We start from the raw sequence: 16,411 nt of genomic DNA, 5'->3' as shown, positions 1-16,411 counted from the left end.
ATATCTTTCACTTGCTTCCATGGACTTGGGTACCTTATTTGACCTATCATCCACTCATTGCCTCGTCATGATGACCTTTGATACATTGATGTCAAATACTGCCGATTCCATTAATGTGCCGCCGATATGTTCAAGAGAAGTTGACCTCTGAAAAGAAACAACCTCCCTCTGATAGTTCGCACAATCTTGATTCACAACATTATCTCTCTATCTCATGTCGATGATGTGGGAAACATTATGGCCCACCTTCGATCAAGGTCACTTCCTGTCGACTTCAACTCATTATCTAGGAAGTTGATCTAGAGACTCCTTTCCGGTGCCTTGGAGCCTGCATGCCTCAATGGCAGGTTCTTCGTGTTCAACATGAGGTTTTCATCATTGGCCTCCGATCGAACGATTCTACGGGTGTTCGGCTTCAGATCATTAACTCACACGCCGTAGATTGTACCTATAGTACCTTGAGGGCCATTGTCATTATTGGTGGTACTTCTCGCGTCTGTTAACAGTTTCCACTATTGACTGGTAATCAGACGATGTTCATGCATGTTCATATATTCACATGCTTGAACTTGTACTCTTGTTTGGGTCGAGATGGAGCGCAAGACCCTGGATTGTGTCTGTTGTAATCCAGGCGTGATTTTTGATACTTGACTCATTCACTGGATGGTTGCGACCATACCTGAGTCAATTCATTGATCCTAACCAGATGACTGCATCCATACTATGGATCTAGATTATTTATGTACTCTCTTATGGATGGTTGCGACCATACCAAGTACATTGTGTAATTGAACTATCAGTCATGTCTCTTAACATGGATCCTCGGCGACAGCAACTATATGGGTTCTTGTGTATTCTTGTAAAGCATTTCACCCCTCTCCACCTCTCGGACTTCATGCTTTAGGGGGCATCTATTACACAGTAATTTGTCACCATCCCTATTACTCCTCTTGTCGTACCTTGGAGGACTCATCCCGGGAGTTATAAGAAGTGACAAAGTCTAAAAACACTTGCATTATGTTCCCCTGAGTATGTACTTCATGTTCCCTGAAGACACCTTCTACAGATTATCCCTAAAAAATTCTCCTTTTCCATTGGCGCAGGTCCACAGTATCTTACCCGCGCCAATCATGGAGATCCTCAAAAGAGGGCGCGACCATTGGCGCTCTGTCTTAGAGCAACAGTCGCGCCAACCAAGTTTGGTCATGCTTTTTGCCTTAACGCACGTCCGACTGTTGTTTCCTTCATTACATGGAGCTTTTTGAGGATAAAAAATCAGTCTTATGTCGAGCTCTATCCTATCTCCATCTTTAATGGCTTTTGGGGATAATGTTAATCCACAATAGGTGTCCCGGTTCATCGTATCCTCCTCCCTTCTTCATCTATATAAGCTTGTCCTTGTGCATTTGACAAGATAGTGCTAGTCGTTAGTGATAGTAGTGATAATCGTTAGTCATGGAGTGTTAGATGTTGAGTTCTTGGAGGAATGCTAGTGAATGCTAGAGAGGTTATGCTGCCAGAGAGGAGATGCATTGCAAGACACATATAGTTACTCGCCCAGCCAGGAGAGGTTCAACGTCAGAACCATGGTTGTAACTTTTCCTGTTTGTTATTAATGAATGAGCGACTGCTATTATAGTTCCAATCTCATTGTCTATTATGGTGATGTGTTGATTTATTTCCTTTCTGACTGAAATATAGTTGTGCCTCGATAGATGTTATGTTGGTATATGTCTCTTCCTTTGCATGTGCAGGTGTTCGTTTATGATCTGCTGGAGCGAGGGAGCGGGGATATCAACTCTGCTTCAATCATAGCGTTGGACTCCAGGTTGGTCTTCTTAATTCATCTTTGATTCATAACTAGGAACTTGCGTAGCAGCGTGGTTTGATTGTGGCTAGTTCTGTTTTAGGCTAGTGGGATCGCCTCTGTCTGCAGAGGGGATTTACCTGACCAACAATAACAGTTGCCCCCTAAAGTATGAGGCCGTTTATCGGGTGAAATGCTTTATTAGGAGGATCCGAAGTTCTTTCAATGCTGGGAGGAGACCTGTAATAAGATACAATACAATACATTATTTTTCATACTGTTTTCATGATCTAGCTGAGGCAGGCATTCCCATGCCATGCTTCATAAATTCATTTTATGTACATAGGACAGACAATCGTTTGATGGTAGACTGATGATTCTGGTGAAATCATCATCCTTTTGGTAGGATGATTATCTGTTCTGCAGTGCTGTACATGTCAATGTCTTTATTTTTCCTGAATATATATCGCAGCCCGGATGGATGAAACTAGATCCGGGGTCTTCAATCTCGTCCGATATTCACTCTAAGTACAAGTCGATCCATGTGAGAAATGTTTTGAAGTCGAACATGGAAAGACATCGCTTGATTACCAGTCAATGATGTAAACTGTTAACAAGCGCGAGAGGAATCACCGATAATGATAATGACCCTCAAGGTACTGCAGTACAATTCACGTGGTGTGAATAAAGGACTTGGCGTCGAACACCATGCAAAATCTTTCGGTCGAAGGTCATTGATGTATACATGTCGCCGTAAGTGAGAAACTTGCCATTGAGGCATGCAATCTTCAAAGTACTGAGGGGGGTGTTCCTAGATCAACTTCTTGGATAATGAGCTGATGTCGACAAGAAGCGATCCGTCAAAGGAAGGCCTTGATGAATCCCACATCAATGACACGGAACGGAGCAAATGATTTTGATGGAGGTGAAAACAATCTGATGATATATGGTTCAGGGTGGCGATCATGAAAGAATGAAGTATAATGTATGGTAGTGGATGGGACATGGTTGACTTCTCTGGATGACTTCTCTTGAACATATCGGTGACACTTATATGATGGATTGGTAGCATTTACCCCAAAGGTGGATGGTATGGCGAGACCATGGTGATGTGACTGGTGAATGAAACAACCCAACCCGACTCAGGCACGGAGTGGAAGTGTCATGTTCAAGAGCGACTTGCTACCAATAAAGGTTCTTTGAGTTTCTCCCCAATTTTTCCCCAGTCATTGCTGACCAGTACCTCTTTATTTTTTTCAAGCTTGAGGAGGATAACATATGCTTGTTCTATAATTTGCCCTTCGGGCAAACCCATCGCTATGTTTTAATGAGCCTAGCGTTATTGAAACTCATTCTCGTCTAAAGACAAGTTTGTCGCTATTAATCTTTTTAACGAGTCTAACGACAAAGATAACTCGGTCCTTTTCATTTTTAGAGAGTCTGAAAAGGTACGTAAAGTTAACTCCAGAGTTCCTTTTTCGTCATCTAATCCCTTAAGTCCGAAAAAGTATAAAACAATACAGAACAGATGAATTTTCGATAGTTTTAATGAGCCAAACAAAACAAACGCTCGATCTTTTTGTGCAATAATCCCTCAAGTCCAAAAAGATTAAAATCTAGAGGAGGGATAGCTCTTCCTGTCGCTTTAACGAGCTGGAAGGCCAAAACTCGGCAATCTTTTCATATTTTACGAGTCAAATGAAAAGAGCTTAAAGAAGACTCATCTTTTGAGGAACGAGTGATAAAATGGGTAGCAACTGATTCCAGGTAAGGGTTGGAATTTTCCAAGCACGGCAGTGTCACAAGGATGGCTAGTGAAATCACTCTTCGCAGCTGTTCCTCAAAATAGGTAAACAATCATATGGAGGTGAATGATCGGCCAATGGAAAAGTGGAGGTGACGGTGCAAACACGACCAAGGCTTTAATGGCTGATAATGTTACATTCACGGTGGTTATTTACCGGAGGATAGTTTATTTTTTAACGAGCTTAAACGCGGGTTGAAACACTTGCTCAATTTTATGTTTATTTTTTAACGAGCATGAACTATGTGCTAAAACTGCTCGATTAATCCAGTCATATGATAAGAATGTCTCATTTAAGATGCCATTTTTTATGGAGCTTGCACCTTACAAAGCTATGCCCCTCATCCTTTCGTTATGCAAGTTCGGAAACGACTAATCCTACGAGTTTAAAGGGTTAGACCTACGGGTTTAAAGGGAGGACCTAAAAATTTAAAAATAAATAGCCGCCCCTTGCTTGCACTCCAAAAGGTTTGCATGCTCCCAGGTATAAAACAGAGTTTCAAGGTTACCTCTACTATACTTTCGCCAAAACAATTGTTTTACCGAGAGAGGCCTACCTCTTTCAGGTCACCCAAAGATTGTTCTGTTAATCTTTCAAACAAAACACTTCTTCGGCGATGTCTACCGAGATAAACAAAGGTGAGCGACGAAGCCCGCCAACTCACATAACTTTAACAAAAGAATATTATTCTAGAATAACCCCTATCTCAATCACGGACGGGGTACATACTAGTCATATTCTCCCGCGGAAACCTACCCTATACCCGAAGTTTTCCTGTCGAAGCAGACCAGGATGCATGCCCCCTGGGTTCTAGTCATATCCCTCTGAATTACTCGCGCTCATCAGGAGGACGGACCATGGGTTGAGACATTTCTTGTGTGAAGAGACCACTTAGGGATGGTATATGACTATTTGTGATGTGTGATCCAGGAAATGATAGCTGGTCCACGAGCTTGACCACTCTTCCTTCGTGCGGAAAACACATTACTCTAAAGAGTGAGGAGACGATAGCTCCCATGCAATATATATAGTCTCGTCCAAGGAGTAGGTTATAATCCAAGGGTCCTTGAACGACCATCATGTTCATTTGAATGGTCTTCCCTTTCAATGTTATGGGCACATTGGGGAGGATCCCTAAAGGTCGACTGGTTCCTTTATCAAAGCCTGTCAGATTTCTCATTTCAGGAAAAAGCGAAGGCGAACCAAGCGCTTTCCAAGTAATAGAGGAAAGGATACTCACAGATGCCCCCTCATCAATGATGGTGCCAGCCATGACCATTCTGTATATTTGGACGATAATTCTGAATGGTATGCTTGCTCGCAAACGGGGTCTGCCTAGTTGGTTCCAGTCGAAGGAGACAACTAGGTTGCTTGGTGGTGGGACCGAGTAGACGGCCGGGTATCGCTCTGACGAACTTCCTTCCTGCGATAAAGGAATGGGTGGATTGCCCCCGTGCTTGTCGAAGTCTGTGTTGATGAAGAGAATTTAGATGGTGTCATCTTTATCCTCTTCAGTGACTGTATCATTCGAAGATAAAACCTCTAAAGGAAAGACCGGGTCAACTGCCGCCTCGACCTTTTGACTTTCGTCGGGTATGGATTCAGCTGGTTGATCTTCAATGACCGGCGCTTCAGCTGACAACTTGAGCGGGCCAGCTGGATTCTCAACTAACGAAGGACTTGGCAAGAGTTTCTTATATCCAGGAGGGAGTCGTAACGGCGAAACTGGACGATCATCAAAAACTCTTTTAGCTTCATCTAAGAAGGGACAACGGTGGATGGCATGATTGCCTTCGCACAGTTTACAAGGAGATCTAGCTCTCCCTTTTTGTCCTGGGACTTCACTTTCGCTAGTTGACGATGTGCTTTCAACATGGCTATCAGAGGTTGACGCCACCGGATTGTGCAAACGGGGAGACCAGTCCCTTAGTATCCGAGGGATGCAGGGACAATCTCTGTGAAAGTGGTCTCCCTTGCAAATGACACATGGCAATTTAGGCCTGGTCAGTGCAGTGTGTGGATTTTCATTAGACGACACTCGTTTGCCCCCAGTTGCTTTTGGCTCCTTCTTCTTCTTCTCTTTCTTCTTCTTTTCCTTCTTCTCCTTATGAACTTGACTTTTGGCTTTGCCAGCCTCATCAAGCGAAGAGGAAGGAGGAGAGGAAGAATTAGAGGAAGTAGAAGGCCGGTGGGTAACTCTGGACTGGTCTAATTGTTGATATGAATGCTCAGGAATAGTGGTGTTCTAAACGACATTGGTCAAGACGAGCTAGACCGGCAAGCCAATTGTCAGTCCTAGAAGCGACAATGTGGCCATATGGGGCGCACCAACATCTCCCCAAGAGGAGAAGGGACTAGGATTTCCACCAAGGGGAATTCCTTGGTTGGTAGGCTCCATTTTCTCAACCTAAAGATCAACGCAGGAAAAAGGGTATGAATATTCTGTTTAAAATAAATTTTAACGACGCTTGGACACAACTTGCTTTTTCAATTTTAAAGAGTCGAGAAAAAGCAAAAGATGACTCTAGTCTCCTTCGATTTTTAATGAGCCCGAAGTGACAAGTGCTCAGATGGACCTTTTCCGTTAACGAGTCTGAAAAGGAACGAAAGGGACTGCTCTGGAGTTCTAGGTAGAGGGTGTGCCAAACCTTTTGCAAAACCGCAGAATACTTTTTAAGGTACGGGCGGTCAATCTTCCCGAATGCTGTGTTCAGTGCATTGCGATTAGTAGGGCGGCCGACACGGCTTCCTATGGATAAAGGTTTTATGCCTATAGGGGTCTCCCAATATATACTTGATGGTACGTGGGAGCACAATCCGTACTGGCGCTTATCGTCTCTCAGGAGGAATCACCCAACCATTAGTGAGGCTGACAGCCACCAGGTTTTACGACGCCGGAACACGTCTCTAGCCTAGACCTCTATGTTGTGCGTTAAGTTACAAAGCGTTGTTAAGTTCATTCAATTTATTTTAAGTTGATATTTTTTAGAAGTTTGCCTTTTTGGATCACCACGAGATGTAGATACAATTCCTAAATGCAGTCTAGAGATGATAAGCAAGCTTTTATCTCTTTTCAACAATGAAAATCCTAACTACAAGGGGAAAAGAAAGACACAATCTTTTCTCAAAGAGCATAGAGCACACTGTAAATGCACTTTTCCTAAATCAAACCATACAAACTATCAATATGCAAATGCAAAAATGCATGTATTTGTTTTCACTTTCTTAATATTGATGCCTAACAAGAAAGCTGTTGTACAAATTTGAATTCGATTTCAAGTGAAAACACAAACATGTTTCTTTTTGAAATCAAAAAGACGATTACGACACTTTATGATTTTGAAGTAAACACTTGTTTCGACACTAGAAATTCACAAATTCAAACCAAAACACAAAAGTAAAAGCGCAATCAACTGTCAACAGCAAACAAATTTACTCCTAAGATCAAAACGACACTTATGACAGGTCTAGATCTAAGGGCGACAGTATGACTAGTTTACTTTTGTAATGGGAAACTTCAAATGATGTAACAGATACAGAAAAAAAATACAGTTTCTTTTATACAACTGAGGCAGAATTAAGGCAGAGAAAAGGGGTTTTCAGATAGGTACATGATGAGCCCCAACAATGTACAATTATTTGGGCTCATTCAACTTCCTAATTTGACTTAATCCACCATTCTCATTTGTTTATTGCATGTTTTTGATTATTTTTATGTTAATAGAGTGAATTTGGTTAGTCATTATGCCAACAAGTCTAATGGGTGCTTTGTGTAGCCTTTTTGGTCAACTTGGAGACAAAATTGAAGGTCTTAATGAGCACTTGGCAGCCAAATTCGTGGGAGCACAAGCTAGAGGATTTGGAGGAAACTGTCCCCCTCATTTATGGACCCTTACCTCGAATTCTCCACCATCAGCTCGGAGTTCAAAGGCCACCAAATTAATGAGCACAAGGGCATCCAAGCAAGTCAAGTTGGACTGCTGTTAACTCCAAGTCTTGGGCAGCCAAGTCCCTAACTTTTAGGAGGACTATTGGGTCCTCAAATTGTATAAATAAGAGGGCTTGGGGCCTCATTTTGGTTAGCTAGTGGTTGGTCATTTTGGTTAGCTAGTTGGTAGTCATTTTTGGTAGCTAGTTAGTCATTTTGTTTTAGCCATTAGTTAGCTAGCTTGTAGTTCGATTTCTAGGCCATGGATTAGCTTTGCTTTCAGCTCATTCTCAAGCTCTCCTTATGGACAGTTTTGATGTACTTTTCATTTCTTGATTAATAAAGATGGATCCAGCTTTGCACCAGCTCTAAATCGCTCTTGGGATGCTGTAGTTCTTGGGGTTGGGCCCATCTCAAGTGCCCAGTACCTCCCTTGTTTATCTTTATGTGTTTGCTGAGTTCTTGAAATAAAATCTGCTCTTTAGATTTAATTCGTGCTTTGTTACTTAGGTTTCTTTTGATGGTTCAAGTAGCTTCTCATGTTTATAATAGATTGGTAGGAGTATGTATGCATTTAGATCTTTTGGCATGTTCTTTCTCATGTGATGTATATGGTTCTCTTTTCAAACAAGGCTGCTGTTTACTCATTCATTAACAATTGGATTGAGTTAGCTAGGACTTGGTTTGTTTGCAAGAATTCGTTGATTTGTTTGAATAAGCATTGTGCAGGGCATCTCTATCACCTTCATCACCTCCTCATTCATATGAGCCTCGTTCAGGTCAGCTCCTCCATCACCAAGTCTATTTCTTCATCTCCCATCTTCTCTTTTGCCAAGTAACCTTACCTTCTTCCCCATTGTTGTCTCAACCACCTTCAAGCCAAGTCAGCCTTCCACATCATCCCACCACCCCATCCATTAGTTCCTAGGTCACTTCAGACCCCCATCCTACCTCCATAACCATCCATGCATCTTCCATCAACCATCCATCCTCAAAAATCCAATTCGTTAACATCATGTAGAAGAATTACAGAACATCCTGTAGAAGACTTACGGGACTATCCTGTAGAAACCCTTGCAGACTTCCTGTAGAAGTTCATAAACACGATTGCATGGCCTCCAGACTTTGTGAAACTCTCAGAAAGAATGCTAGGGATCCCTTAGACCCTCTCTGTACCTGCCTGACCTCTTCCATGCATTTCATCCCTTGATCCATCCCTACACAGTGGAAAACTAGTTAGAAGCACATGCATGATAATTCCACCAACTTAATCAAAAATACAAAAAGATGTTTTCTTCAGATAGTGATAACTTAGACACATGCATTTTCACTTATTATAAGTAATGGCATCATTGGTAGAAGTTTCCTTCACATTCTTTGCATCATAGAGATTAGATTAGTTAAATTAGGGTTTCCTAGGGTTTCCATGTTTTGATTTGCTTTCAGTTCATTTTTTCCAAGTAGATTAGTCTTCTTTGAGCTAGCTTTCGTCCTTTATTTAACAAGCTTCTTCTGAGAGCCTATAGAAGTTGGCTTGAGCCCTAGCGGACTTGTGCCAGCTGACCAAGTGACAGCTGCGACAAGAGCTAGTACTTGTGCATATAGCACCGCCGCTTCCAAGTTTGTACGAACTACCGGGTTGAGAAAATTAAGAGACAGGAAGCCCCAGGAGTTGTAGCATTATTGCTACAATACTGGAGCTCACCATCTTTTTGGCGCCGTTGCCGGGGAAGCGGCAGAGTATTGGTGATTGTTGCTATTCTTCTATTTTCTACTACAACCTTCTTCTAAGTAGTTTCTTTCATTTCCATTATGCAATTTCATTTATGCAAAAGTAGATTAGCCTTTCTTGCTTTCCTAGATTAGTATTTCCCACTTTCATAGATTAGCATTTCCTGCTTTCCTAGAATAGCCTTTCAATTCCGCATTTCAATTCTGCAAGCGTAGATTAGTGTTTCAATTTCGCAAGCGTAGCCTAGCATTTCATTCTTGAAATTTCATTTGAGCAAAATAGATTAGTCCTTTCCTGCTTTCATTTCAATTTCGCAAGATAGTTAGTTGCAGTTCAATCTATTTCATGCCTTGTAGGAGTAGAGCTAAGTTAGAAAAATGATTGCACAACACCCCCACTGCTTCACACAGCCAACGTTCTTCTTCGATGGCTGTGATGAAAGAGCCCCTGGGTGGACATCAAGACATATCTAAAGAACCTATAGGGGAGAAGAAGAAGAAAACATTCCTCTGAAGCAAATGGCTACAAGTAGAGATGTTGGGAGCAACATCTTGTCCAAAGATGAACTTGAAAATCAGATCAAAGATTTCAAGAGTGATATGAGGCAGTTTCTTGCCATGCAACTGGATACCTTGCGGATCCAAAAGAAGCAAGAAGAAGCCAAGAGGGCTTTGGTCATTTTTTGTCCTAGGTGCCTTAAAAAGCATCCCAGGAACGAATGTCCAATGCACTCCCTAGAAGTGTGTTTTGTATGTGAAGAATACCATCCTACAGATCAGTGCCCTTCCTTGCCCAGAATCAAAGTTGCATATCAAAGAGCCAAGGGAGCCACTGAATCACTCTATTATATGAACCAAAGGAGGCCACATGGACCTAGATCTTACCAGCAGGAGATGCAAGGGATACCCGAGACCTATTATGACCCTTATCAAGCCACTTTCATGCCTTCTTGGGATCCCCCTGCTCATCCTTCCTGGTCTACACCTCCTCCTTGGTCATATCCTCCTTGTTCCTTCACAGATCCATATCATGCCCAACCAGTTGCTCATTCATTTCACTCTTATGCTCAGCCACAGCCTCAGTGGAATGCACCTTATCAGGAGTGGAGGCCCCAGTACAACTCTCATCCCGCTCATTTTCCTCCACCACCTGCTCATCCACAACCATCGCCTCCTCCTCCACCAAGGCAACCCCAAATGCCTACCCAACCACAATGCCATCCATCTCCATCTCAAACTCACACCTCCACTCATCTACCCGTACCTCCATTTCCAAAACCATGTAATGGAGCAGCTCAACCCAATTGCAAATCTGAGGCACAACACGTGCAAATGATTCCTCGTGAGCTCAATGATGTTCACCAAAGCTCAGGAAAAGTAATGCAAAAAAGAGATCATCTTGAAAGCATTGAAGGACCAAAAGCAAAAGAAGAATCAAAAGAGGAGATCAAAGAACCATGGGTTGCACTTGATAAAGAGAAGACATCAGAAGCAGAGATAAAGAAAGATCCCTCATGGTTACCATTAAATCCTCCATGTACTCAAGAGAAAGATCAGCAAAAAGAGGAAGATGAGAAAGTCATGATAGAAAGTGACCTGAAGAATGATACAGATTAGCAAAAGGACCAAGGATATCAAAGCTATATTGAGACATGGTTCCAGACAGTCACTAAGTTGCAGCAGTACTCTCTTCCTCAGCTATGTTTTGTACTTTCAAAGTCAGATCATTTTGTCTCTGAAAGTTGGATAGTTGTCAAAGCATGCATTCCGAGCCTTTACATCATCTTGTCTCTAATCTCGATGTGCACATGGCTCCATTGGAAGTATTCTTATACTTGAAAATGATTTTTTTTTTCAAGTAGGGTAGGGTAGGAAAAAAAAAAGAAAAAAAGGAAAAAAGTAAAGAAAAAGAAAAAATGAAAAAAGAGGAAAATAGAAATCTAAGGTGAAAACCTCCTCGGAGGCGCCTTAGATTGGCTCATTGATTGAAAACCTCCATGAGGCGGTCAATGGGTTGAAAAAAAAAAAAGAGAAAAGAGAAAAAGATCTTTGGGTGAAAACCTCCCTTGGAGGCGCCCAAGGCAGGCAATTAGGGTGAAAACCTCTATGAGGCGCCCTAGTTGTTTTTCAAAAAAAAAAAGAGAAAAAGAAAAAGGAAAAATAAAGCTAATCTCCATTGAATAAGTTCATGTTGTAGCAATGACATTGCAGGTTAAAGGAGGACGTGTCATGACAGGAGGAGCACTCAGATCAAAGACAAAGGAGGTTTTGTGCCTTCTACAGGAAGTTTCGTATCTTCTACAGGAAGCTTACAAAAAAGCCAAATTGATCTCCAAAGAGGACCTGAAGGCTTGGAATATGTCCATGAGGCCTACACTCATCTATGTTTCCACTCCTCACCACTTTTCCATCATTCTTTTCATGTCATTATGCTTCTTTCCTCAAAATTGTGTTTTCTACAGGATGCTCTGAATTTCTACAGGAAACATCCTGTAGAACCTTTGGACGAGCCAAATTCAATCTCAAAAGTGAATCTAATGGTGGGAATCTATTGGTTAGGCCTGCAAGCACTTGTGTGTCCATCCCTTGCCTTCATCCATCGTTTCTTCACCTCCTTTTGCTTCTCATTGTGCTTCTACAGGATCTTCCTGTAGAAATTGTGGGAAATTAGGCATGCATTTCAAAATGTGGTTTGGCGAGCATGATAGCTTCCTCAAAGGTTCATAAGCCCTCCTGCAATCTTCCAACTCCTCCTCCATCATCTCCATACCTGCATCACAGCCAAAATTCATTTTGTCATACCATGCAAACACATGCAAAATGCCTTGAAGCCAAAAACACATAGAGCAGAATTTGTTTTTGCCATAGCTTGAGAACCATGCATCCATTTGACAAACCTTTCTATGGGGGATTGTACAAGGTCGATGACAACATGCCTGAGCAGTTTCATGCAATTCCGGTGCACGGTTTCCAAGAAATCAGCCTCCATCACCATCAGCCATTTTTGCATTCTCTCCATAACCGTGCATCCGTTTCAAAACCTGTTTCATGGGGAGATGCATGTGGGTGATAGAAGCCTACCCAAGCAGTTTCAGCCAATTCTGATGCACGGTTTCCGAGAAATCAAGCTCTGAAATCTTCAGCCATTTTCCAATTTTCTCGAAATCCGTGCATCCATTGATCACGAATTTGCTATGGGAGATGCATCATGATGGTAGGAACATGCCCACCGAGTTTCAGCTTGATCCGCTTTGGCGTTTGGGAGAGATGTCAAAAACAAGTTCTGGTTTGGTGAAGATGCAGCAACAGCAGCTTGGATGTGCAGACTTGAACGTGGAAACAATCGTCTGGAGCTTGGATCCGGCAAGAGGACACCTGCACATGAAAAACACAATCAAAGATTAGCAGCCCAGCCTCATGCAACCATAAAATCAAATGCATGCAGCAATGACAGCCCACAGCAGCTCACGGCAGCCATTCAACTTCGAGGTATGTGACAAACCCATTCTTCTATTGCATAAAATTAATTTGGAAACTGCATGAATGAATGAAATGGTGAGATTAAGCCACGGATTAGCAAGGCTCAACCGATTTTCTTCCCTAGCACTCAGTTGAAAATCACGCAGCATGCGTGGATAGTCATTCACGTGGAAGTTGGAAAGCACAGTTAGTGGCAGATCTGTTGAACTCTAGTGCACAGGACGTCCAATAATTAACAGAGAGAAGAAGACATGCAGTTCATAACATCACTGCAGTTTGAAAAATCTAGCGCACATGTTTTTGCCACCTCATCACCAAATCACGCAGCAATTCAAGGCGGCTTGGCTGAAACTCATGAACTGCTGTTCATCTGCACTTTCCACGTCCTCAACTGAAGTGTGCACAATCAGTTAATTGGTTCTCTATCATCAACTCATTGATGGTTGATTTATTTCTCTCCGAAATGGTTGTAATGATCATGATGCGAACATTGAACCGTGGAAGTTTAATGACCGCTATGCTGCTATTATGGATGTTTACGGGTTTCTTTGCAGGGTATGCATTGTCACGTCTACCTAAGATGTTCAGGGGCACAGAACAGAGGAGGAACATGCTGAAGGCCACATTCTTGTTTCCAGGCATTTCCTTTTGCATTTTCTTTATTCTCAATGCACTGCTATGGAAAAAATCAGTTGGTGTAGTTCCTTTCGAGACTATGTTTGCCTCAGTCCTTTTATGGTTTGGAGTTGTATCCATTGGACTGTTCTTCAGATTAACTTCAATATGGCTGCATCAGTTCTACTGTATATTTGGGTTCCTGTTCATTGTCTTTGTGATCCTCATGGTTACATGTGCAGAAATCACTGTTATCTTGTGCTACGTTGAAATGTGCAGTGAAGATTACAACTGGTGGTGGAGATCTTATTTGATCGCAGGCTCCTCAGCATTTTACTTGTTTCTCTATGCCACATTCTAGTTCTTCACCAAGCTGGAGATGACAAAACTTGTTTCTAGAATTTTATATTTTGGCTACATGCCCATCATGTCATACTCATTTCTTTGCTCTGACCGGTATAATGGGTTTCTATGCATGCCTTTGGTTTGTGCGCACAATATACTTATCAGTGAAGATTGACTGAGGCTCTGCATGCAGCTACCATTTTTCAGAGGGGCCGTTTAAATTTCAAAGATGGACACAATCCGGTCATGGGGCAGACTTCTACAGGAAGCTACAAGACTTCCTACAGGAAGTCTGGAAATAGAGCAGCAAGGGGGAGAAGATGAAGGTTGCCACAGCAAAGCTGGAAGGAGAAGGAACCCCCAACCAAGCAGACCAAAACAGTTGAAACGATTTCTACAGGAAGACAGAGTCTGTTTCTACAGGAAGACAGAACAGTTTCTACAGGAAAGTTTGAAAAGAGGGAAGCCAAAGGAGAAATCGGCCGAAATGCTAGCCAAGGAAGTCACCAAGGCCATCAAGGACAAGGGGAGAGATTTGGTTGCTCAGAGGATGAGCAACACTTTCAGTAGGGGGGTGATGATGAGCCCCAACAATGTAAAATTATTTGGGCTCATTCAACTTCCTAATTTGACTTAATCCACCATTCTCATTTGTTTATTGCATGTTTTTGATTATTTTTATGTTAATAGAGTGAATTTGGTTAGTCATTATGCCAACAAGTCTAATGGGTGCTTTGTGTAGCCTTTTTGGTCAACTTGGAGACAAAATTGAAGGTCTTAATGAGCACTTGGCAGCCAAACTCGTGGGAGCACAAGCTAGAGGATTTGGAGGAAAGTGTCCCCCTCATTTATGGACCCTTACCTCGAATTCTCCACCATCAGCTCGGAGTTCAAAGGCCACCAAATTAATGAGCACAAGGGCAGCCAAGCAAGTCAAGTTGGACTGCTGTTAACTCCAAGTCTTGGGCAGCCAAGTCCCTAACTTTTAGGAGGACTGTTGGGTCCTCAAATTGTATAAATAAGAGGGCTTGGGGCCTCATTTTGGTTAGCTAGTGGTTGGTCATTTTGGTCAGCTAGTTGGTAGTCATTTTTGGTAGCTAGTTAGTCATTTTGTTTTAGCCATTAGTTAGCTAGCTTGTAGTTCGATTTCTAGGCCATGGATTAGCTTTGCTTTCAGCTCATTCTCAAGCTCTCCTTATGGACAGTTTTGATGTACTTTTCATTTCTTGATTAATAAAGATGGATCCAGCTTTGCACCAGCTCTAAATCGCTCTTGGGAGGCTGTAGTTCTTGGGGTTGGGCCCATCTCAAGTGCCCAGTACCTCCCTTGTTTATCTTTATGTGTTTGCTGCGTTCTTGAAATAAAATCTGCTCTTTAGATTTAATTCGTGCTTTGTTACTTAGGTTTCTTTTGATGGTTCAAGTAGCTTCTCATGTTTATAATAGATTGGTAGGAGTATGTATGAATTTAGATCTTTTGGCATGTTCTTTCTCATGTGATGTATATGGTTCTCTTTTCAAACAAGGCTGCTGTTTACTCATTCATTAACAATTGGATTGAGTTAGCTAGGACTTGGTTTGTTTGCAAGAATTCGTTTATTTGTTTGAATAAGCATTGTGCAGGGCATCTCTATCACCTTCATCACCTCCTCATTCATATGAGCCTCGTTCAGGTCAGATCCTCCATCACCAAGTCTGTTTCTTCATCTCCCATCTTCTCTTTTGCCAAGTAACCTTACCTTCTTCCCCATTGTTGTCTCAACCACCTTCAAGCCAAGTCATCCTTCCACATCATCCCACCACTCCATCCATCAGTTCCTAGGTCACTTCAGACCCCCATCCTACCTCCATAACCATCCATGCATCTTCCATCAACCATCCATCCTCAAAAATCCAATTCGTAAACATCCTGTAGAAGAATTACAGAACATCCTGTAGAAGACTTACAGGACTATCCTGTAGAAACCCCTGGAGACTTCCTGTAGAAGTTCATAAACACAGTTGCATGGCCTCCAAACTTTGTGAAACTCTCAGAAAGAATGCTAGGGATCCCTTAGACCCTCTCTGTACCTGCCTGACCTCTTCCATGCATTTCATCCCTTGATCCATCCCTGCACAGTGGAAAACTAGTTAGAAGCACATGCATGATAATTCCACCAACTTAATCAAAAATACAAAAAGATTTTTTCTTCAGATAGTGATAACTTAGACACATGCATTTTCACTTATTAGAAGTAATGGCATCATTGGTAGAAGTTTCCTTCACATTCTTTGCATCATAGAGATTAGATTAGTTAAATTAGGGTTTCCTAGGGTTTCCATGTTTTGATTTGCTTTCAGTTCATTTTGCCAAGTAGATTAGTCTTCTTTGAGCTAGCTTTCGTCCATCATTTAACAAGCTTCTTCTGAGAGCCTATAGAAGTTGGCTTGAGCCCTAGCAGACTTGTGCCAGCTGACCAAGTGACAGCTGCGACAAGAGCTAGTACTTGTGCATATAGCACCGCCGCTTCCAAGTTTGTACGAACTACCGGGTTGATAAAATTAAGAGACAGGAAGCCCCAGGAGTTGTAGCATTATTGCTACAATACTGGAGCTCACCAGTACACACACTGATAACAGGCTGCAAAAAACAGAGATAAAACTGAACACAAGGATGCAAAGAATCACAGCTGCACAGGGCAAAGGCTGATCAGCGCACCT

The 16,411-nt window shown here is 42.2% G+C and overlaps 1 protein-coding gene across 1 annotated transcript in view; it reads left to right on the top strand.

Annotated features, from left to right (window-relative positions):
• Window positions 1-12,493: 12,493 nt before the first annotated feature.
• Window positions 12,494-16,411, top strand: part of LOC149173984 (O-fucosyltransferase 7-like) — a 75,567-nt gene continuing 71,649 nt past the window's right edge. The window contains exon 1 of the mRNA XM_089420699.1: window positions 12,494-12,634. Within this exon, the coding sequence (XP_089276825.1) occupies window positions 12,494-12,634 (141 nt within the window). The remainder of the gene's footprint in view (window positions 12,635-16,411) is intronic.

The sequence above is a fragment of the Pinus tabuliformis genome, chromosome 4_1, assembly GCF_031772625.1.
Source record: "Pinus tabuliformis cultivar Carrire ecotype Pingquan chromosome 4_1, CPIR1, whole genome shotgun sequence".
NCBI lineage: Eukaryota > Viridiplantae > Streptophyta > Pinopsida > Pinales > Pinaceae > Pinus > Pinus tabuliformis.
This window is presented reverse-complemented; position numbering and strand designations above follow the sequence as displayed.